Source organism: Hemisphaericaspora subhashii, assembly GCF_019202705.1.
Source record: "Hemisphaericaspora subhashii strain CBS 10753 chromosome Unknown scaffold10, whole genome shotgun sequence".
Taxonomy (NCBI): domain Eukaryota; kingdom Fungi; phylum Ascomycota; class Pichiomycetes; order Serinales; family Debaryomycetaceae; genus Hemisphaericaspora; species Hemisphaericaspora subhashii.
In genome coordinates this window covers 138,138-160,601 of record NW_026057440.1, presented here as the reverse complement: position 1 = coordinate 160,601, position 22,464 = coordinate 138,138, and the positions used below count along the sequence as shown (strand labels likewise).

At 34.9% G+C, this 22,464-nt stretch overlaps 11 protein-coding genes across 11 annotated transcripts; 4 read left to right on the top strand and 7 right to left on the bottom strand. All coding sequences in view use genetic code 12, as the record gives it.

Moving 5' to 3' along the window:
* Positions 1-229: 229 nt before the first annotated feature.
* CAK1 (cyclin-dependent protein kinase-activating kinase) lies at positions 230-1,297 on the bottom strand (the record flags this gene model as incomplete). The annotated part of the gene is made up of 1 exon (XM_049410092.1): positions 230-1,297. One exon carries the CDS (start codon positions 1,295-1,297, stop codon positions 230-232), a length of 1,068 nt encoding a protein of 355 aa, XP_049260783.1.
* A 187-nt stretch (positions 1,298-1,484) lies between these two features.
* On the bottom strand, positions 1,485-3,143 carry SSN3 (cyclin-dependent serine/threonine protein kinase; the record flags this gene model as incomplete). The annotated part of the gene is made up of 1 exon (XM_049410091.1): positions 1,485-3,143. One exon carries the CDS (start codon positions 3,141-3,143, stop codon positions 1,485-1,487), a length of 1,659 nt encoding a protein of 552 aa, XP_049260782.1.
* A 724-nt stretch (positions 3,144-3,867) lies between these two features.
* On the bottom strand, positions 3,868-5,934 carry VPS36 (ESCRT-II subunit protein; the record flags this gene model as incomplete). The annotated part of the gene is made up of 1 exon (XM_049410090.1): positions 3,868-5,934. The coding sequence occupies one exon, from the start codon at positions 5,932-5,934 to the stop codon at positions 3,868-3,870; it is 2,067 nt and encodes a 688-aa protein (XP_049260781.1).
* Positions 5,935-6,447: 513 nt separating this feature from the next.
* Positions 6,448-7,482, top strand: HYM1 (Hym1p; the record flags this gene model as incomplete). Its single annotated transcript, XM_049410089.1, has 1 exon — positions 6,448-7,482. The coding sequence occupies one exon, from the start codon at positions 6,448-6,450 to the stop codon at positions 7,480-7,482; it is 1,035 nt and encodes a 344-aa protein (XP_049260780.1).
* A 103-nt stretch (positions 7,483-7,585) lies between these two features.
* BAT21 (branched-chain-amino-acid transaminase) lies at positions 7,586-8,788 on the bottom strand (the record flags this gene model as incomplete). The annotated part of the gene is made up of 1 exon (XM_049410088.1): positions 7,586-8,788. One exon carries the CDS (start codon positions 8,786-8,788, stop codon positions 7,586-7,588), a length of 1,203 nt encoding a protein of 400 aa, XP_049260779.1.
* A 2,318-nt stretch (positions 8,789-11,106) lies between these two features.
* On the bottom strand, positions 11,107-12,096 carry J8A68_005964 (uncharacterized protein; the record flags this gene model as incomplete). The annotated part of the gene is made up of 1 exon (XM_049410087.1): positions 11,107-12,096. One exon carries the CDS (start codon positions 12,094-12,096, stop codon positions 11,107-11,109), a length of 990 nt encoding a protein of 329 aa, XP_049260778.1.
* A 1,327-nt stretch (positions 12,097-13,423) lies between these two features.
* J8A68_005963 (uncharacterized protein) lies at positions 13,424-14,413 on the bottom strand (the record flags this gene model as incomplete). The annotated part of the gene is made up of 1 exon (XM_049410086.1): positions 13,424-14,413. One exon carries the CDS (start codon positions 14,411-14,413, stop codon positions 13,424-13,426), a length of 990 nt encoding a protein of 329 aa, XP_049260777.1.
* Positions 14,414-16,119: 1,706 nt separating this feature from the next.
* Positions 16,120-16,771, top strand: J8A68_005962 (uncharacterized protein; the record flags this gene model as incomplete). The annotated part of the gene is made up of 2 exons (XM_049410085.1): positions 16,120-16,267; positions 16,413-16,771. 2 exons carry the CDS (start codon positions 16,120-16,122, stop codon positions 16,769-16,771), a joined length of 507 nt encoding a protein of 168 aa, XP_049260776.1.
* A 131-nt stretch (positions 16,772-16,902) lies between these two features.
* On the top strand, positions 16,903-17,496 carry J8A68_005961 (uncharacterized protein; the record flags this gene model as incomplete). The annotated part of the gene is made up of 1 exon (XM_049410084.1): positions 16,903-17,496. The coding sequence occupies one exon, from the start codon at positions 16,903-16,905 to the stop codon at positions 17,494-17,496; it is 594 nt and encodes a 197-aa protein (XP_049260775.1).
* Positions 17,497-17,664: 168 nt separating this feature from the next.
* On the top strand, positions 17,665-18,388 carry J8A68_005960 (uncharacterized protein; the record flags this gene model as incomplete). Its single annotated transcript, XM_049410082.1, has 2 exons — positions 17,665-17,752; positions 17,862-18,388. The coding sequence occupies 2 exons, from the start codon at positions 17,665-17,667 to the stop codon at positions 18,386-18,388; spliced, it is 615 nt and encodes a 204-aa protein (XP_049260774.1).
* Positions 18,389-19,141: 753 nt separating this feature from the next.
* On the bottom strand, positions 19,142-20,779 carry J8A68_005959 (CRAL-TRIO domain-containing protein; the record flags this gene model as incomplete). Its single annotated transcript, XM_049410081.1, has 1 exon — positions 19,142-20,779. One exon carries the CDS (start codon positions 20,777-20,779, stop codon positions 19,142-19,144), a length of 1,638 nt encoding a protein of 545 aa, XP_049260773.1.
* Positions 20,780-22,464: the final 1,685 nt, after the last annotated feature.

The window sequence follows — 22,464 nt, the reverse complement described above, 5'->3', positions numbered from 1 at the left end:
AAATGATCTGATAGCTAAAAGGAACTCCCACGCCTTTGTTTAATATATTTTAATATTGAAAAATGGCACTGTGTAAAAACGGATGTATAGGTTGGTGTTCGTAAAAGCAAGTTGTCAATTCAATCCAATAATTTATTTAGTCGGTTTTATTAAATTTAATTAATCCTCTTTCTTATTGTATGATTTTATTTTTCATAAATCCTTTTATCTTCTAATTGAAATCATCCAATTAAGAAAGATGACGTAATTCTATATCAAGTTCATTACTGGTAATTCTTGTATTTCTATTATATTTAATCATTTTATTAAATAACTTCTTAATTCCTTCATTAGTACATCTTGGTAATATGTCATCATCAATTGATAATCTTGGATAATTAACAACATTAAATTTCTTAAAATGTAATTCATCATTCCCTAATTCTGGCCAATATAAATATTCATCTTCAGGATTAGTAAAATTTGGTGTCCCTAATGTTTTAAAAATATTACTTAATAAATGTAAATCACTTATATAAACTTCATAAAATGAACTCTTAAACTGTTTATCTTGTTCCTCCTCTTCATGTAATTCTTTATCTTCTTTAGTTAAAATTGATTCAAAATTTGGTGAATATAAAATAGTCATCACAATTGCCAATGACCAAATATCAATCTCATATGAATAATTAGTTATCCCTAAGATTAATTCCGGAGGTTTGAATATTCCAGTACATACATCTATATATTTCTTATCAATTGGTTCATTGTCTCGAACTGACAATTTCGTATCATAACTAATCCCAAAATCTCCTATAATTGGTTTGGTTATATCATCAGTCATGAATAAGATATTTGTCGGTTTTATATCTCGATGAATTATTCCTTGAGAATGAATATACTTCAACCCAGATATCATTGCTTTAAACCATTCGATTGAATCTGATTCCAGGAGGATGTTTCTATGAACATATGTAAGATAACCAGGATTATTGAAATCATATTTGGTGGTCTTACGGGAATATTTCGATGAGCATAATAATAATTCTTTTAAATTATATTGATATAATGTGGTGACTAAGATTATATCATCATCTATTTTAAGATCATTGATATAGTTGATTATATGAGGATGCTGGAGTTTCTTTAATAATTGGATTTCTTGTTTGATTGAATGAGGTGGTAGACTGAAATCAACATCAACTATTTTAAGACATACTTTTTGGCTGTTGTTATTTATATCTTCTGCTTGATATATATCTGAGACCTGACTGCTATAAATATGTTTCTTATTGATATAAAAAGTAGATAACTTCATTTACTTCTCCCAATTGGCAATTGTCTGTTTGTCAATGATGAATACCCATCTTGTTTACTTTCGTTTTCTGTGGCTTTCTACTACAAAAATTTGAAAGATGGTAGCGCTACAACCATATCCTCTCATGGCTGATTGATGAACTGTTACATAGTTGTACTTCTATACACCAAGAAACTTTTATATATACCTAACCTCTCTTCTTTCTTGCGCTTCCTTGTCCCCCTGCACCTCCACCACCTCCACCGGCTCCATCATCCAAATTGCCTCCACCTCGTTTATAATTCTGATTAATTGCATGATTACTAACAATATCATTATCATCAGTATATATCCTTCTATTAGGATATTTAAAACTCAATCCTTCAAAAGCATTTTCTTGCACCTTTGGCAATTCCAAGAAATATGGATGTAATAATGCCATATCGGCCGTCAATCTAACCTCGGGATCATATTCCAATAATCCTTTCAATAATTCCAAACATTGTTTATTAGTGCCTCCGATCATCTTATACCAATTCACAAGATTTGAGTTTGGATAAGTCTGGGTGAATTGTTGCGTAAACAGAGGATATTCGGGGTATTTATTCAAATTTGGCCAGTTTTTTAGCGTGGGTGTTCCTAAGATTTCGATTATTTTTTGAAATTGGTTTTTTTGGAATGGGACGGATTTCTTATTGTTGATGTCCATTTTGGCTTCTTCTCCTTTAAAGATTGGTCGAAGGGATAATAATTCGGCTAGGATGCATCCGACGGCCCATAAATCGATCGCGGGGGTGTAATGTCGGGTTCCTAATAATAATTCGGGAGCTCGATACCAGATGGTGACTACGACTTTATCACCGGTGTATAAGGATTGTAAGGGGTTGTTGAATTTCCGGGCAAGTCCTAAGTCACCGATTTTAACTACACCTTGAGATGAAACCATGATATTTGCTGGTTTCAAATCACGATGGAAAATCCAATTTTGATGTAAGAATGTAACCCCATTCAAAATTTGCCAACATAGGGATTTTATTGTGGATGTCGGTATTGGTTTGACTTCAGGATGAGAATGATAATGAATTATTTGTAATAAATCATGTTCACAAAATTCAAAAATCATATAAATTGATTTATTCTCAAGTATAATATCAACTAACTTGGTTATATTCTTATTATTTAATTCTCGACATAATGACATTTCTCGAATTGCACTCTGTGAAATACCTGTATAATGAATAATTTCATTTCCATTTATATCATGATTATGATGAGTCTTTGTCAGGCCATGATTATCACTTTTGAATTTCTTAATCGCAAAAAATTGATTCATCGGCTTATTGTCATCCACTGCATCGTCTATATCCATTTGATCGGTACCAATACTCGATATTAACGTACTCGTATTTTGTAAATTCAAATCCCCTTCTCCTCCACCACCTATTCCTTCAATAATTTTATCCTTATTATGATTCTTCAATTTCGCTTTGTAGACTTTCCCATAAGTCCCAGCAGCAATATATCCTAAGATCAGATATGTACTCAACACCGACTCTCTAGTTAAATCTTTTCGATGTTTAAATGGACCCAAAGTAAGTATTGAACTCGAGGCCATTAATGCAGGTTGTGGTATCATGGGCATTTGATTAGATGAAATGTTTAAATTTTGTTTATTCTGTTGTTGTAACTGTTGGTGTTGATATTGTTGTGTCTGTTGAGGGTGTAGGTGTGGGTGTTGTAGATGATGGTGAGAGCCAGCGTTGCCTGTGCCTGTGCCTGTGGTGGTGGTCTGAGATGTATTTTGTTGGATCGGTAGATTATTTATTTTACGATATGATGCTGATGAAGCAGAAGTTCCGTAATTCATACTGACATTATAAGTTTATAAATGGACGTATATATATTATATAATTGTATGTTAAAATGGAAGAAGAGTAACAATTAAATTCATGGGGGAATAATTGATGAGCGTTGAGCGTTGAGCCTAAACGGTGAGAAAGTGACAATGAGAGTGAAAAGAAATTAAGAGCGTGAAAAAAATGACACAGCACTTATCTCCCGTCAAATTTCACAAGGGCTATACGAGTCTAACACCGATACATGTATCTCTTACTACGGAAGTGTGGGGCTCTGAGAGTGACTCTATCAGTGGAATTACTCTTTGGGGTTTTCCGTATTTGTAGTCTTGATTTTCGTTATTGGTACTTCCTCATTCTGTTTCTGACTCATTCTATTTTTGAAGAGCAAAGGAGGATGTGGGAAAACGTACTTTTCTTGTGTATATGGTGACTATGTAACAGTAATGACACGCTTAGCGATCATAATGCAGGAGCATGAAGAAGTTTGTCACCAGAAACAACAACCAATGAATATGACAAGTTCATCGGAAAGTGATGTAGAGACGTTAACCTTCCTTCTCTCGCTAGTAATTTCACTTTCTCACCCATATTTTTCCCCTAGCTCTTACTTGAGAACTACAATCTTCACAGAGAATGGGGTTTGTTTTACATAACCAATCTATTTGATATGTATTCATGACTTCGTCTATAAATCTACTAAGGGGGTAACTAAAAACTGCTGCAAAAAACATTCTAAAACTTCAACCCTGCCAAATCATTCAACGATATGGAATGACTCTCTTGTACTGGAGTATCAGTTCTCGAAACATCACTACTCTCAGGCTCAACGAGATCTCCAAATGCATAATTCGGATCTAAATTAATCAAATTATTAAGATGTTCTCTCTCATATTCATCCTTCAAATTCTCCGTGATTGTTTTTTGTTCATTTATTAATATCTTTCTAATTTCATCAATTTCCAGTTTCTCATCCTGATCCCATTGTTTCAGAGTGAATGTGAACTTATTTATATAATAAAATGTCCCGGAAATGTTCTGATCAATAACAACCAAACCTTCGTTCACGCATTTATCTAATTCTTCAATGGTGATATTATTTGACCAATTTAATTTATTGGAGATTTCTGAGACAGTATTTCCTTTGAAATACGTATATGCTTGACGGTAATATCCATCTTGTTGGGATTCTTCATTAATAATCAATACATGTCTCATTTTACTCATCTTGAATTGATATTCTTCTTCTCGGAGATAGTTTACAATGTATTCCGCATAGGTGTTTTTGGTACTTTTGGGTGCAATTACTAATAATCCGGATTTTTCATAGTTTCGTAAGACTATTGGAAGTTTTAATTCTTCAAACATTGAAATTGATTTATTAAAATCATTAGCAGTCACTAATTCACATCCAAATCCTTGTGATTGGACTAGGAATCTATTATAATTGGCAAATAAATCTTGACTAGTTATCATCGATGATGCTTTTAATAAGACATAATTAATGGTATATTCACTTATATGACGGCTTAATTCTTGATGATATAAAGTCGATGTCTTTTTAATGTTTAAACTGGGTATTAGTTGTTTATTTGTTGTTGTTGTTACTGCTGTGGTGGTTGATTTCTTATTATTGATGAATTTGTTAAATGAAGATGATAATTTGATTAAATCTTGATATTTTAACATTAATTGTTCCAAATCATCTAATGAAGAACTCAAAATAAGTTCATTTTGTTTCCTTTGTTGTTGTCCAAGTTGTTCAAGCGCATGAATTCCAAATCCTGGTTTAGTCGGTTCAACTGGCATTACTTTCCCGGCTAGAGAGAGCTTGACGGCATTTTTATTAATTCCTCCTTTATTCTTTAATTTTTCCCATTTTATTTCATCAATCGTCATACCCACTTGTTGAAAGAATTGATTCTCACCTCCTTTTCGGAAACTTATTTTGATATATGGTTGGTTATTAGTATATGCTTCTTCATTCTCGAGCTTCAATCCAAGTGGATTTGAATTGGTAGGTTTTGGACTGGCAGAATTATTTCGCATACTTTCAGATATCTTCATTTGTAATGCTTTCGGGATGGTGGATTTTAATTCAGTTCCGCAAATTTCACAATATCTCATAGATGGGTGGTTTATGAATGTACATTGAGGACATTGGTCATCTCTTCTGGTGGAAGTTGTTGGGATAGTCAGATCTAAGGTGGAAGGTACTGGAGATATTGATGGTGTGGGTGATGCCAGTTCTTTGGAGTTCTTGATCGTGTCTTGTAAATAAATCTTATTAGGTCGTATACCACAAGATGTACATTTGGGTAATTCATTTTCTTCAAAATTGAAGTTCGATAAGATACTATTGTTGAATGAACATATCTTACAAACCCAATTGACAGTTCTTTTAGATGCGGTTGATTGAGTTGATGATGGCGATGATATTGGTGGAAATCCATTGATTCCTGTTAGTGGCAGCAGCAGCAGTATATGTGACTTCTTACTAGAATCAGTATTCTTTATAAACAATTTTACTTTAGGTGAGGATCGTAAAAATCGATCAACAAATTCAGCAGATGAAAAGTTCTCCAAATCAACTCCAATGCTTCTCTTCTGGTCATCATTATCAAAGTAGATGATTCTCTTATTGGTTAAATATAATCTACCATTTTGATGTTCCAAGATCTTCAGTTTCCCTTGATATAATCCAATATTATCCTTAATATATAAAGTATATTCCTCTTCTTGTAATATGGGTCTATTACTTCGATTGATCGGCACAGTCAGCCATATATTCAACCATGACATTTGGGTCGATTGGTTCTTTGAAGATCGCTTGTGTTTGCCTTTCCGGAGAATTAGGGAGCCTTTGGTTGTGATTGGTTTGATTGAATTGATTCTTTAAATTAAGTGGAATTGCGGCGCTAATGTAAAATGTACTTTGGTTTTATATAAACTGTAAATCAAAGTACACAATATGTAAACTAATGGGACTCCTATTTTTTTACAGTTTGCAAATAAACTCGTAAATTCTTCTCAACTATGCAACAAAACAATTTACAACCAACTTTCATTTTCTTCTTCTTCTCTCTTCTTCTTCTTCTTTTCTGGTTTCCCCTAAAAACTTTAAGCTTTTGTCAATTTGTATTCCTTCTCCACATAACTACATCAATAAGATTTATTTATAGACAGATATATACCACAAAGATTAACCTCCCGCCGTTCTTCCAATTCATTGCAATTTCTCAAACCTGATTTCTTTTTGTGGATTTATTTACCCGCTGAGTGTACAACAACAGCCACAACAACCACAACAACAACATGGCATTCTTATTCAAGAGAGATCCAAAGACTCCAAAGACTCCTCAAGACTTAGTTCGAGCATTAACCGATCTGGTCCAGAAGCTAGATATCAATAATGACAATAATAAGAAATATCAAGATGATTGTGCTAGATATTTAAATCAAATGAAAATCATCTTACATGGAGATGATGAAAATGATCCCCAACCAGATCAAATTACATTATTAGCACAAGAAGTTCATTCCGGAGATTGCTTATATCATTTGATTTATAATTTACGAAAATTGGATTTTGATTCTCGAAAAGATGTTGTTATATTGTTTCTGACTCTTTTACGACGACAAATTGGGACAACTAGCAATAAGTCCTCTCCAACTGCTGAATATTTGGTTAATAATAAACCTAACATTATATTGATGTTAATGAAAGGTCCTGAACTGCATGAGATTGGGTTAATATGTGGTCAAATATTACGAGATTGTATTAAATATGAAAATATAAATCGATTTATACTTTATCATCCAACCTTTTGGAATTTCTTTAAATATGTTCAAATACCAATCTTTGAAATTGCTACTGATTCATTTACAACTTTACATGACTTATTAACTAGTCATAAGAAATTAGTGGCGGAATTCTTGGCAACAAATTATGATACTTTTATTATTGCTTTTAATAAATTAATTCAATCAAATAATTATGTTACAAAGAGACAAAGTGTTAAATTATTAAATGATTTATTAAAGAAACAAAATCAAACATTTTTAAATAAATATTTCGATGATATTAATAATTTGAAATTAATTATGTTGATTTTAAGTGACAAACTGAAGAATTTACAACGAGAAGGGTTCCATGTATTTAAATTCTTTGTTGTTAATCCAAGAAGATCACAAAAAGTACTTGACATATTGGTGAAAAATAAAGAAAATTTCATAGAATTCTTTAATACTTTTGATATTCAAGGATTTCATGATCCTACATTAGCAAATGAAAGAGATTATGTTTTGGAACAAATAAAGAATCTACCTGATATAGAAAGAATTCATTAGACACCACCCCTCATCCCAGTCATTATAAAACAAGACCTCTTGTGTTTATTTATCTATAAAAGAGTCAATTAAATAAATTAAAAAAAACTCTATCTAATCTAATCTATTGTGCAACTCTAGACCAATTCTTATAAGATTCTTCACCGTATTGGATCTTTCTAATCCATTCAGCGACTTGAGCAGTTAATTCACCAGAATTACCAAGACTTACAGGAACTGCAATATCCTTTCCTTTGAATCCAATATTATTGATTGGAGAAACAACTGCGGCAGTTCCTGCTCCAAATGCTTCTACTAATTCACCTTTAGCTGCGCGTTCTTCAACTTCATAAATAGTATATTTACGTTCAGAAATAGTCCATTCTGAAGCAGGTAATCTTTCCCTTGCCAATTCTAAAATAGAATCACGAGTAACCCCTTCCAATATAGTTCCATCTAAGGGTGCGGTAACTAATTCCTTCTTTTTAGTTTGCGCGTCCTGGAACACAAAGAATGCATTCATAGTACCCACTTCTGTAATATATCCTTCTTCACCAAACAACCACAAATTTTGGTGGAATCCTCTCTTGGCAGCTTCTAATTGTGGTAATACACATGGCGCATAATTCGCACCCAATTTCTTATCCCCCACACCACCAGGCCAAGCTCTGACTGCATAGTCAGTAGCCTCCAATGAAACTGGCTTGAATCCACTCGAATAATATGGACCAACAGGTGAAGCAATTACATACAACAAAGCACGGTCAGGAGTACCTACCCCAAGGGAAGCTGTTGTTCCAATCATAGTTGGTCTTAAATAGAGTGAATATCCTTTTCCTTCCGGTACGAAATCTTGATCAAGAATTAATAATTTATCAATCAATTTCTGTAATTCTTCTCCATCAAAAGTAGGTAATGCGATTCTTTGGGCCGAAGTATTCATTCTAATCATGTTTTTGTCTCCTCTGAATGTTCTGATTTGGTTGTTGGTGTCCCTATATGCTTTCATACCTTCGAATAATTCAAATGCATAATGGAAGACAATTGTGGAGGGGTCTAATGATAGATTATGATATGGGGAGATGGTTGGGGTTCCCCAACCGTGTTGTTTTGTCCATTCGATCTCTAACATGTGATCGGTGAAGGTTTTCCCAAACACTAATTTCTCCTTTGGGATTTTTGGTTTTGGGGTTTTGGTTCTTTCGATGACTAATTTGGTAGAATCTAATGGAGATTGGTGAGAGGAATTGAATCTGATCCACTGTTTGGTTATAGGAAGGGCGCATCCCCTTCTGACAAGCATGGAAGCGGTCCTGGCTGTTTGCATAGTTCCTTAAGTCTTAATAGGGTTCAGTAAAAGAAGAGAGAGTGAAAGAAGAAGAAGTAGGAGGAGAGAAGGAAGGAAGTTGTATCTTGTAATTATAAATGAGTCAAAAAAATAATTGATTGTGTGAAATTTGTGGAAAATTTCTTTTCCATTGAAAGGCTCATATCGGCGATATTTTAAGCGAAATCAGAAATTCAATATAAATATGGTGTGCGTGTAACAATTGGTAGCATCTATGACTAATCTCTTCCAATATTGCAGTTCTGATATCTACAATCTATAACCAATTTAATTGAGGATAGTCACCGGTACAAATGTGCTGATTATTCTCCATGGGACTTTATTTCTGGTTGCGAAAAAGGAAGGAATTCTTTTAAGAATTAAGCCCAAAGAATTTATTATATCACAAAAACCAAAGAAAGAACACAAATGGGATGAGATCGCCAGGTGATGCCCTTATAGACATCTCTGATGTTTTAGTTAAAAGGAGTGGTCGCATTTTATGTACAGTGATATTGATCGTGCATTTTGGGATATCATGATAGTAGAGATCGCAATATCAACGGAGCCTGTGAGGAGCTGGTAATATAATGGCTGGGTTTGTTACATGTTATTCGCGCCATGCGTTTGTGTTTTACTGTTATATAAAGTGATGAGGGCCTTTTGTAGCTTTCTACTAGACAAATTTATTCTCAATGCCGGAAAACAAGAGAAGGAACAATCACCTTTCGGTAGAATAATCTCTTTTTCTTTTTACAAAATGGGAGATCTTTAACCAGGTAACGGGTCTTTCGAGCTGCACAATATACCGCCTTTTAGGGTGATTATTAAGTGACTTAGTTCTAGGGTTTTTCTAACCCGTAATGGCGATTTGTGGGATAACGGCGATCTCGCTCTTTATCATCATTTGAAAGATAGCAAGCTGTTTATTCACTATATAAATGAGAGAGAACAAATCTATCGTTTATCGTCTATATATGAAGTTTAACTTACAGTAAAATATCAAGGTGTTATTCCTGGGGTGCTTATTAGATAATAAAGAGGGGAATAATACCATGTGAAGCTGAGGTGAGAGACTCTTTTTCAAATGGAATCTACCAACTATTTTTTTTCAAAACATACCATATGCTGTGTTTCAATATGCTGTGTTTTGAAAAAAAGCTACTTGGAAGATTCCATTCTTGGGGGGGATTCTCAATACACCAATATGTTTGCAATTGCCAACCTCTCACTCTTTGCCGAATATTTCTATTAACCGTTTGATTCTTCTCCTCTTCCTCTCTTTTTAATATTAGAAACCTTAATAAAAATTTGAAAGAAAGTGATTGAAAAGGTTGATTGTTTTTTTTACAACCAAAGTTTTTTAAAACAAAGCGTTAAAATAAAAACCAGGCACACAGAAAAAAAAAAAACTTTTTCTCTTTTGTTTGGTTGTCGCGCAGTAACTTAAACGGCGAGTTACGCAACAAATTTTACAACCAACGAATAGGCTATATTCGATGTCAGTTGGGTCAGAACCAGATTATCGTAACTCTTAAATAGCATCACTTGATCTCTTTAACCTATGGATCAGGATAGCATATTCACCGTATATGAATAAGCAGTACACGTAATCTAAAGTCTTATATTAAAAACCTTGCCGTAATTCTTGACAATTTCTACAAAAGAGAAAATACATATAAAAGTCCTAAAACTCATTTTTCTAACTCTTTCCACGAAACAGTGAAAACTTTTCCAATATGCGAATTTGGCTGAATATATGACACTCGTCAGTATCATAAAAACAACTCAAAATGCGATAAAGCGTAAATTCAGTCCCAGAAATCACTATTGACTTTCTTGGGATTTTTCTCAAGAGTGAACACGTGATTCAGATTGTTCACTCGTGGCGGACTAACCTAGTTTGCGACAAACACGGTTAGTGTCCGACATTGGTGAGAGAATTAGGAATTGGAAAATGAGAGGATTTTTAATTAAAGGGAACAANCTTCCCTTAGCAACACTTCTTTTGACCATTCAAAATCAATAGATGCCTTAAATTTTCATAATTCCACGATGCGCAAAATCCAATAAATTCAGAATGGCGCGCTTTTTACCACAACTATGCATAAAAAATAATTCAAATATACGAGCTTAAGCGAAAAAATAAAATACAATAGAAACATGCCTAGAAATAGGCTTACCTGTTGTAGTATACAAATGATCGGCCCCATTCAATAATAATATAGAACCTTCAAGAAACTCACCAGCAGAATTAAGAGATACAAATCTAGAATTTTACAAACACATAAATAAAAATAATATTAAAAAGCACTAAATTAATTTTCAAACAAAGGAGCAATTAGGTTTGCAGCCTCATTTCCTAAATGAATTGGAGCGTCGTAATCAATACTGAAAACAGAAACGGAAGTAGCGCATTCTCCACTAAGAACAATCGAATATTCAGAAGGCAATGTACAGTCACCTATTTGGCATGTCCGTAAAGCATCTCCACCCGGTTGGAACGCAAAGTAAAAAAGATTCGAAGTGGAATTGTATGCAAGACCTGGCATGACCGATGGATCTCCTGTTAATCTAGTTCTGACCCATCTTGGATTAGTACAGGTCTCATTTAAGTAACCAACAGCCGGAAAGTTAACGTTAAGACCGAGACCAATTGGTAAAGCCCTTTCGTTGACACCTTGGGTTTCGAAAAGTTGTGTGACCATTTCGGTGATTTTGATAGCATAAATGGTAGATGCATCTAAAGGATCATCTAAATCTAAATCATCTTGGTAGAACGAGTTATTAGTGGAAGGACCAGAGAAAGCAATGGCTGGGATATCTCTGTAAACAGCATTATAGACTGCGCCAAGCGTACCGGAAAGGGTAAACAAACTTGGAGAAACGTTTTGACCTTCATTTGGACCGGAAACAACCAAATCGATTTTATCGCTGATATTGAAGTGGGTTGGCAAAAGATATGATTCAGCAAAAGCAAAGCAAGAAGCTGGGGATCCATCGAAGTACCAGATATGATCATCATCAACCTCATGACCCCAGGATGGAGCACCAGCTTTAGGGTAGGAGAAATCACCATCTGTTTCCAAACTTGGGGCTTTTGGGATATCGTATGTACCTCCCCAGCCAGTTCTTTGTGACACGGGTGCAACTAAGTAAACATCATGTCCTGTTTCTTTCAACTTATAGTACGTTGCTCTGATATTGGTGACCGCCCAACCATCATCATTGGTCAAAAGGATCATTTTAGATAAAGTAGTAGAAGCTAAGGCTAAAGTAATTGCGAAGACAATGAATTGCTTTGCCATTTGTGTGGGTTGACTATGGAATCGTAATTCTGGAATTGAAAATTTAAGTGATTGCTAGCTGTCAAAACAGAAAGCCCATTTTGATGAGATCTAAATTTTTAGATGTAATCTCTGTTGCATACGGTCTGCAGGGATGTCATGTGACGCTGGGTGATGGCAGAGTGCCAAGATTTTTCCCAGTCGAGCAATCCCTATTTTCTGTCGTCCTTGCTTTTGCAATTATGGTATAATTGGTACCATTTCACGTCACCACATAAAATCAGAGAAAATTGATATCCTGACAGTTTCTCAAATAGGAAGGTCATGTTTCCAGGAAAATCACACGTGCGCCGGAATAAACTGAATCGGTGATACTTCCTTCATTGCTTTACACTAGTGATTCAAAATTTTGCACCACCCCAATGACTAGCAAGAATTTGCCAAGAAAATACCAACGTAAAGTTTGAACCATTTTGGGTAAACAAAATAATAGTGCAAAAAAAGTAAATGGGCTGGTTTAATCTAAAGTAGTTCCATATGTCGCCAATCTATTGCTTCTACTATATTGAGTGGCGAGACAGTAGAGGACACAATGATGTTCATAATCCTTCCAGAGATTATGCAGCTAGTGTGTTCTGGCGTTTCTTGAACAACGGTTACTAATTGCACTAACGGATCATGACATTCATGTATTGGTGTTTTGATTCGGAAGCGCTACCACATACATATTCTATTTCATTTGCAAAGTTTTGCATAGTTGCGTAGTTATAGAGAATTGATATTGCACCGACTTAGAACATCAGGAAGTCAAATATGAGTCTCCATCTTCCTCTTGTTCAAGCAAAGGGCCACGACATCAGACGAAAGACTATATTTATTCTTCGGATATCCAAATAGTTATTGATTGGTGAAGGAAAGGGATTGAAGTGGGAAATATACGAGGTTGCTATTTATTTATTCACTTCATATAGGATTTTATAAATTTAATATTTTTGAACCAGAACTTCTCTTCAGTACAATTTCGTGACTCCTATATGGCTAGGCGTTCGTGGCATGTTCTTCGCATAAATTTCTCTTAGAGGAAGGGGGGGGGGGGGAATAGCTGAACTTATCCAAATTTTTGAACGCCCGAGAACCACAAGAAACCAAATATATATATCTCAAAAGCTCCACGGTGCAAAATTTATGTCCTTCTACAAATTTCTGGTTTGTTGAAGAAAACCCCTGAGCTCGAGGCTTGTACTTTGTTCATAGATAAATATGTATAAAAGAGAAAGTTAGACGAAAAGGCCCCTTAACAACTAGTAACGAAAAAGAATTGAAAACCTACATACAACAGCAACCAAAATTAGTTTTCGAATAATGGAGCAATTAGGTTTGCAGCTTCTTGACCTAAGCTGGTTGTAGCATCATAGTCAATGCTGAAAACAGAAACAGAAGCGGAACAGTCTAAGAACCCAACAACCCAAGATTCAGATGGCAATGTACAGTCACCTACTTGACATGTTTGAAAAGCAGCAGCAGAACTGTAGGTACTGTAAACCCAGACGAAAAGTCCAGAAATGGCATCATATTCAATATCTGGACCAGCAGAAGCTTCTCCGGTAAGTCTAGTTCTGACCCATTTTGGATTGGTGCAGGTTTCGTTTTGATATCCGACGGCAGGAAAGTTGACATTAAGACCAACACCAACAGGTAAAGCACGTTCGTTGTCACCTTGGGTTTCGAAAAGCTGAACAACCATTTCGGTGATCTTGTTCGCATAAATTGTAGATGGTTCCATTCCATCATTCAAGTCCAAGTCATCTTGGTAGAATGAGTTGTTGGTATTGGCACCAGAGAAAGCAATAGCTGGAAGGTCTCTGTAGACAGAGTTGTAGGTAGCACCAAGGGTACCGGAAATGGTAAATAAACCTGGAGATAAATTTTGACCTTCATTTGGACCTGAAACGACTAAATCGATCTTGTTGCTGTTATTGAAGCGGTTTGGTAAAAGGTAAGAAGCACTAAAAGCAACACAAGAAGCCGGAGTACCATTGAAATACCAGATATGGTCATCATCAACTTCGTGACCCCAAGATGGAGCACCAGAACAAGGATAGTTGAAACCACCATCAGTTTCTAAAGTTGGTAATCCTGGAAGATCGAATTTACCACCCCAACCTGATCTTTGGCTAACTGGGGCAACCAAGTAAACATCGTGACCAGCCTCTAACAACTTGTAGTAGGTTGCTCTAATGTTGGTAGCAGCCCAACCATCATCATTAGTTAAAAGGATGGTTTTAGCTAAAGTAGTAGAAGCTAAGATCAAAATGATTGCTGAAGTAAAGAATTGCATTATTGGAAAATTTGTTAGTGAAAGAAATAATCAAGCTGCAAAAGTAAAACATGGCCAGATTAGGAGCTTCTTATAGTTTTCGGAGCCACGAGCTTTATCAGGACTTGAGATTTGAAGCTCATACCTTTGTATTCTTAGGATCTTCATCCCTTTTCCTCCAAAGTTTTCTTCATTATGATATAAGCATTTACCTTTTTGGTAAACAAATGACTTGCATAGTATTCCACGTGTTGTAGTTCACAATAATCTATTGGTCATCTTAGTCCAGAACCCGTTATCAAAAGGCCATTACATGGCTACGGCTCTTTTTTGAGTTTTTCTAGACTCTACTACAGCCAATCCATAGGGCATTGGATGGTGTACATTGAAAGTTTAATTTTGAAAATTTAATTGTTGCAAATTATTTTTTTGGGCCACCATGCATAGACTAAAAAGTAATTTTCTACGGTCAAAAAAACGTGGCAAACTTGTACGGGATAGCGAAACAAATTAAAGGGAATCAAGGAATATAGGAGTGGGTTATTTGAGGCTTTTGAGATTCAGAAAGGTTTTGTCAAGTCAATGCTTTGTAATTGTTTGTGCCCCCGAGGAATAGACATTTCGTAAATTAAAGGAGTTCTGTTTCTAAACCAGTTCTCAAGCCTAAGAAATGGAAATGATTACACAAGTCTCTGGATTAGACTTCCTGATTGAAAAGATAAACATTTCTAGAGAATTAGATTGAATCTTGATGAATGAAGAAGCCGGTTTTTTTTCTTAAATTAACTAGGAAGATTATATAATTGGAGATAACTATACACAAAAACCTACTCTTATTGAGTTATCCCAAAAGATAGCGTATAATATGGGAAGTCGCATAATGAAATTTCTAATATTTCTTTACGACAATGAGAATTTCATTAGATGTTGTGGTAGGATGTAATCCAAGGTCCGATATGAAAGAGGAAGAACAATAAAACAATAGAATAAATAAGTGCAAGCTTCATAAAAGAACACACGGGCTATGCCTATAGCATAAATGAGAGCTGAGTATCCTAATTCCCCCGACTATAATAATAAAAAAAAAGAATAAACATAAAAATGAATGAGGGAGAAGCTGCGTATCCTGGTTCTCCCGACCAACATAAATATAAATGGAGAATCTGAGTATCCTGATTCACCCCATTACCCGGACATCCGTAATGGACGAATAAAAGAAAAAGAATGTTGAAATGTGACATCGATAGGTCGCAAGTGAGAGAATTATCGTCCAATCAGAGGAGAGGTCACAATTCTCCGAGTGGAAAATCTGTTGTCCAGTTTGAAAAAAGAACTTATCAAAATTTTAAATTACTTTCTTTCTCTTTATATAAAGTATTGGTTTTTAGAAGAATAAATTGAACTGTATAGTTTTAATAAAGTTATTGAAGTTATATAAAAAGTTATCAAGTGAGAACTAGAACTACAACTCGCGTATCTAAAGTATTTCCACATATTATAGATACTGTACACTCAGACAAATATTCCCCTCTATTTAGAAATAGATCATTCATAATAAGAAGCTATCCATATTTCATTCCAGGTTAGCTAATTAGAAATTATAAGACAAATTAATCAACGCACGCACTGGGCAAAACTTTAATAGATTAGAAGTCAAAGGCTTAATCACGGTTTGGTTTTACCTTTGATTTTTCCTTTGATATTTGTTTTACATTATAGTTTCTAAGATGACCCTAAACACGAAGCAAAAGGCTGCTCTTGCTGGGTTAGCTAAGGAAGCCGGATACGATGACGTTGAAGATTATGCTGCGGATCATTTGAGTTCCAATAATAAAGAAACAGAAAAAGAAGCTTACCAAGATGCTACTACGATGGGTGACGCTGCGAAGAAGATCTTTGAAAATCATCCAAAGTTAGATAAAAGCTCCTCCAATCAATGGATGAAGGAATCGAAAACTGCGAATATTTACTTTTATTTGTACCTAAAGAATTTAATTTTCTAACTTTCGATTTTGGAAAGTTAGAAAATTAAATTCTTTAGGTACAAATAAAAGTAAATCTTTATTCGCTGTTTTCGATTCTGGAGCGAGCTGGTGCGTGGTTAATTCCGTGGAATATTTGACTAACGTTAGATATGACTTAACCGCCTCACAAGCATTGTTTTTCAATGCTAATGATGAACCTCTTTTTGCATATGCCTTAGGAGACTTGGAACTAGACATTAAAGGCTACATTGTAAGTTTAAAAGATGTTACTGATGGTATTCCACATAATTTGTGTTATCAGTTGGTCAAATTACAAAATGTAATGACATTGGGATTTATTTTCATGATTGCCAAATGGATATTTACAGATATAGTTCTAAGAAAATATTACTGACAACAGATAAGGATGCATTAACTGATTTATACGTGACTGAAATAACGGTGGCAAAACAGAGACACAAGCTGAAGATAATCAATGCAATAGTAAAGGATGCAGACATCCATACAATATTTACATTACCACTGATGCCGGATAAAGGAGATAATAGTTTATTAAGCTTGCATCTTAAATACAACCATATGGCATTAGACTCATTAAAACATACTCCAGAATATAAGACATGTAGGGTAACTGAACAATGCTTAACTGGAATTAGACATTGTCCAATTTGTAGGACATCCAATGCTACTCAAAGACCTCATAATAATATGACATCCCGTGAAGCTACTAGAATCTTAGAGAAAATTCATTGTGATACATTAGGGCCATTTAAGGGTTTAAGTTTTTTCAGATCGAGAGACAAGAAATTAAGTCTTATTCCTCAAAAATACTATATTACAAATATTATTGATGAATTTAGTAAATACGTGGTTTCAATTATTTCAACAACAAAAAGTATTGGTAAAGTCTTATTTGAAGAATTGGATATGTTGAATAATAAGTTTAGTGGAGTTAGAATTGCTAATTTTAGAGCTGATAATGCACCAGAATTATCTGATATTCAAAGTTTTAGAGATAGAGGAATAAATAGAGAACAAGTTCCCTCTTATTCTGCAGAATTATATGGAATTGCTGAAAGAATAGAACTTTGCTTGACGAAATTAGAAGATGTATTTTAGGTTTCAACAAACATATTGGTCATGCTATGGTATTGTTTCCAGAAATAGTTAGATATGCGGTCACAAATCATAATTTCACTCCAAGAAAATCAAAAGATTATGTTACACCCTTCACTGAATTCAATGATAACCATGAGTTTGTATTTCAACCAGTCCAATTTGGCATAAATGTATATGTTAAATTTGTCAAATGAACAAGAGGCTAATAGTTTAGGTCACAAATCCAAGAACAAAGGGTACCCAAAAGTTGCATATGGTTCGTTTGTGGGTTACACATCAGATAGTAACTCATTATTGGTGCTTTTCCAGGCGCCAAGGTTCCCAATCCGATCAACTCCCAACATGACAGTGAAACCATCTTTTAGTAATATGGAAAAATTTTTGTAGTGGTATTGCTAATGAAGATGTTTTAGAAGGTGCAGCTTTATACGATAGACTTGATGAAGTATTTCTGGATGAAAATTTAATGGATGACATCCTGGGAATTCAAAATCAAGAATCAGATGTTGAACTTATCCCATCAATTTATATGCAGGATATAGAACCAGCACCGATTAGCTTCCAAGAAATATCAGAAGAAGATGAACAGTTTGAGATTGTTCCAGAGATTGAGGATAATATGGTAGAGCTAAACACTTCAAATAATTCATTGTTGAGAGAATTAATGGCAAAATACCCAGAGGTAGCCAATGAGAGGATTATTAGTTTGCAAAACCTTCACCCGGAGTTGCATTTTCCATCACCTGTTGACGATGAAGCTGCTGAGAATATACAGTTTACTGAGGACAACGATATGAACCCAGTTGTTGCTGACGTTGATATCCCCCCTGTAATTTTATCCAATGATCCACCACCACTACATATTTATGAAGAAGCACCAACCTATAAATAAAGAATTTGTGATAAAGAAAAACGAACCTATATAGAAAACCAACTAATAATACAACAACCATGATGATGATTATTATGCATCTGTTAACTCTCTAAAATATATATGTGTTCTCTGAGCTATAACTTCAACAGATGTGACTTCCAGCACTAATCTGCAGCTTTAAACTAAAGGGCAATAATGCTGGACACAACGTGCAATAACTAATAGTCTCGTAAGCCTATAGCACGAAAGGGACTGGGGATTAACTTTTCGAAAATCCCCACATGCCAGGAGAACTTGCAATTGTGGCCATTCCCTGTACAACCTTCTAGAGTAATCTTAATTTGGACATTCGCTTGTCAGAATCATAATTGTCTAGCTAAACCTTTTGGGACTTCCGAATTCTTCAGTAGAGAAAGTTTTGATTACGTAGATGCTTTTGCAGTGGTGGTTTCTCTAATCTGCAATCTGAATGGTCCGATACGAATCCACTTTCAGGGGTATGAGTAATTACTATAAGGTTTCAACTGTTGGGGAAATCGTTTCTCAATGAGAATGAAAAGGACCTATTAGGGAATATGGAGAGAATTTTGGTTCAACTTGGAATCAGGTTACGAAAGGAGGAGGTCGATCTGGCCAAAGTTCTGGCTGATTCAACTCCATATCTAGTGCTTTTTCAAGAAGTATGTCCAGGGACATGATACAACATCGTTTATTATAAGCTTCTATATAAACAAAAACATTGCTTTTACAGAAATAACAAATAAAGGTAGCTCAAATGGTAAGGTTAGCACTTCCGTCTCTGTCGTATATACCCCTGTTTCTAATATATGGATCCAATGCAATATAATTCTTACTTAATTGAATTGATAAATCGAGCTTGTCTTTATAATACCTGTCCGAAACAGCAGGATTGGTTGATTCGATCCATCTTTTCGTGGTTTCGAAAAATTTCAAGTATATTTCATCTCTCTCCATTCTCAATTGGCGATACCGTGCATCCTTCCTTTTTGGTGGTTTATCATCAAATCCTTCTGGAGGGTAGTAGGGTTTGTTTTTGTCTTCTCCTCCGAGATAATCGGGTAGGAATTCAGGTTCGATATATTTCGAAAGATCCTCAATACTGTTAGTGAAATTGATCTTGGCAGCCACGAAAGGATCAATCCATGGTCTTACTATTTTCCAGAAGATAGAAAAGATCCTAGGAGCGTTGTGAACTAATATAAATCCTAGAGTTTCGGGATAATGTGCTTCTAAACAGGTTGCTAAAAATTTGATAGCCGCATAATCAGCATTTTTCAATGAAAAACCAGTCTTATCAAACAAGACAGTAAAAGTGTCGCACAATTCACTTACATCTCTCAAAAACATTCTAAGCCATTCAATCATCACGATAATCCATCTTTTGGTTTGATCAATAGGAGAATCAGTAATAAAATGTTTCTTAGCTTGGAAGAAAAATATTGGATTGTTGAATTTATCACGACCCTTAATCCAGCCTTCATCAGCCATCAAGTTCGTTGTAAACCCTTTATTGATTCCATTTAAGTATGAAGGGCCATCTGATTCAAACACCCACAAGTCGGCAGGCATTTCGTTTATCCTCCAATTTAGAGTGCCAAAAAGCATATTGATAGCTTTTTCTACATCCAATTTTCTGGCTCTGACATATCTTAAGCACATATTGTCAAATAAATCAGTTCTGCAGGCTCGAACAAGACCAAGATGCATCTCACGAGGATTGTATTTAGCAAGAAACGGAAGAATGTTAGTTCTGGGGTGCACTTTGTTCCGACTGGCGGAGAAAGGCTTATATAGGGTTTTCTTGGATATGAGGAGGTCTTGTTGGTCCTCTATAAATGTAGGAGTAAACTCCAACGCGGATAGGGAAGTAACCGCAGTGACATATGACTCGGTCGAGTATAAGGAATCATTATCATAATCTTCTTCATCCAGGTCTACATAATCGTCAGCATATTCATAGGACAGTTTGTAATATTGACCAAATACTTCATAAAATTTTTGACTGGGGGTTATGACTGGATAGTACCGTTCTTGGGAAGATTGAGTTTGGATTTGTAACATTCTTCTGGAATCATGTGGTGGTGAATCTTCTTCAATATGCTTCCTGAAAAAGCCTCTCCTTTTCGAAGATGTAGTGGATTTACCACTAGTAGAAGCTTTGGTTATCATATTAGCTAATGATATGGGAGCGAGTTGTGACTCGTCAAGTTGAGTTGTGCTTGTGCTAGCTATGAAACATTCCTTGTATTTGAGATCTTCAGGGTCGATATCGATGTCGTAACCAAAATACTTAAACACATAAGCCAATGATTGCTTAAGAAGAATCTCTTGCTCTCCAGTAAGCACTTGGTATCTTCCTGGCCGATATTGTACTTGTTTGTCAAACATTAGGGGTGGGTGCGGATTTTGTAAGTTTAGGTAAAGAATCACCTCTCAATTGGAAATTGGAAATCATCATGCATTAATATGAGATTTTTTGGTGGTACCATGTGGTGGAAGGGAGTACATTCGTTGAGAGATTTCAAAATTGATGCAGAGGAGTTGAATTATTAAAAGCATATGAAAACAATTTAAGTGATATTTAAAGTGTCTACAAATTTGCATTATTTTGTAAGGACCAATAAATTGTCATGCATAAATAATCTCCTTACATTCAAACATTAGGGGGACTATTGCTGGATAGATCCCTTATAAAAGCTTCTTTTTGCATCCTGAAGAGAATAAATTAGAAACTATTGGCCTCATCAATTATTGTTATCTATGGTGCAATGAATCTTGTATTTTTGTTGCAATTTCAGAAATGCCCCTTGTCGAATCCCTACAGGGGCAAGAAATATATAATGACAAGTGCTATTAATAAAACAACATATCTAAGAGTTCTTTATAATGGATTACTCCAAAAGTATTCAAATTGTAGTGGAGGAATAGTCTTTCTTCCTCCCTTCTTGAACAATTGCAAAACAACGCAATTGGTTGAAGTCGAATCTCACAAAAATATTTTTGCCTAATAATTTTAGTTATGTCATTGTGCTGTATCTTACATATAAATAATTTCGAATATTCCAATTTGAAGTTTAATGGGGCGGGATGGTTGTAATCCAATAGTGATTCCACTCCCAAATCTCAGAAGGAAGGGGGTTCAGCTTAAGGGTCAAGGTTCCAACCCAAACTCATATCCTTACGAGTCACTTCTATCACAGACAACGATTATAACTCTCGTGTTCAAGAATGAGCATTGATGGATAAGTAAACTCGTATTTGACAAAAATGACAAAAGTTATCTTGAAATGAGGGGAACCCATTCGTTCATATCTATTTGAATCTTCGCAAAGTTTAAGAGACAATCTCGTTGTTTCTCAATTTTTGAGTCTCCCCATTTAACAATTATAAAAGTATGGCCATTGATTTATAGACGAATTATTTTAACTTTCTATAATATTTACACAGTTAACCAACTACGATAAGATTACGAAAACTAAACTTCCAAATGTGACACCACGTTAATGATGCCTCTTGGTACATTGCTCTGCAAAAAGTGAACGGTTTTGGCTGCGAAATATTTGAGTGATTATATGCAGGGCTTTTTTAGGTTTGGAATGCATTTTACTACCAAATTTTGAATAGAACTATAAACATGGGTACGAACAAAGTGTATTGCAAATGTGCTGAAGTATATGCCACATGGATATTGAATGGGGATGCTGAAACTTTTAATAATTTGTTTGTTTTACAGACTAAAAAAGAAGAATAAAAAAAGGTTCTACCGTTTTCTGAAGAATCTAAGTTCTACACTTTTTTGACAGACCTGCATATAAAACATCTGGGATACTAATATGGTTTATGACATACAACTTGTCCCTTTTTCATTCATATATTTAATTGAGAGAATATTAATTCTGGTGAAAACGTAAAGCCAGAGATGGATTTGTGTTAGCTGTGGAATTCCGGTTTGTGTAGTGCCTGTTAAATCAAAGAAAATCCCAATTTGGGCTATTTTAGTTGACTAGGTCGGACTTAAAAACGTCGCTACGCATGAAATTTCGTATATCTAGTTCAATTTCATGCTAACAAAG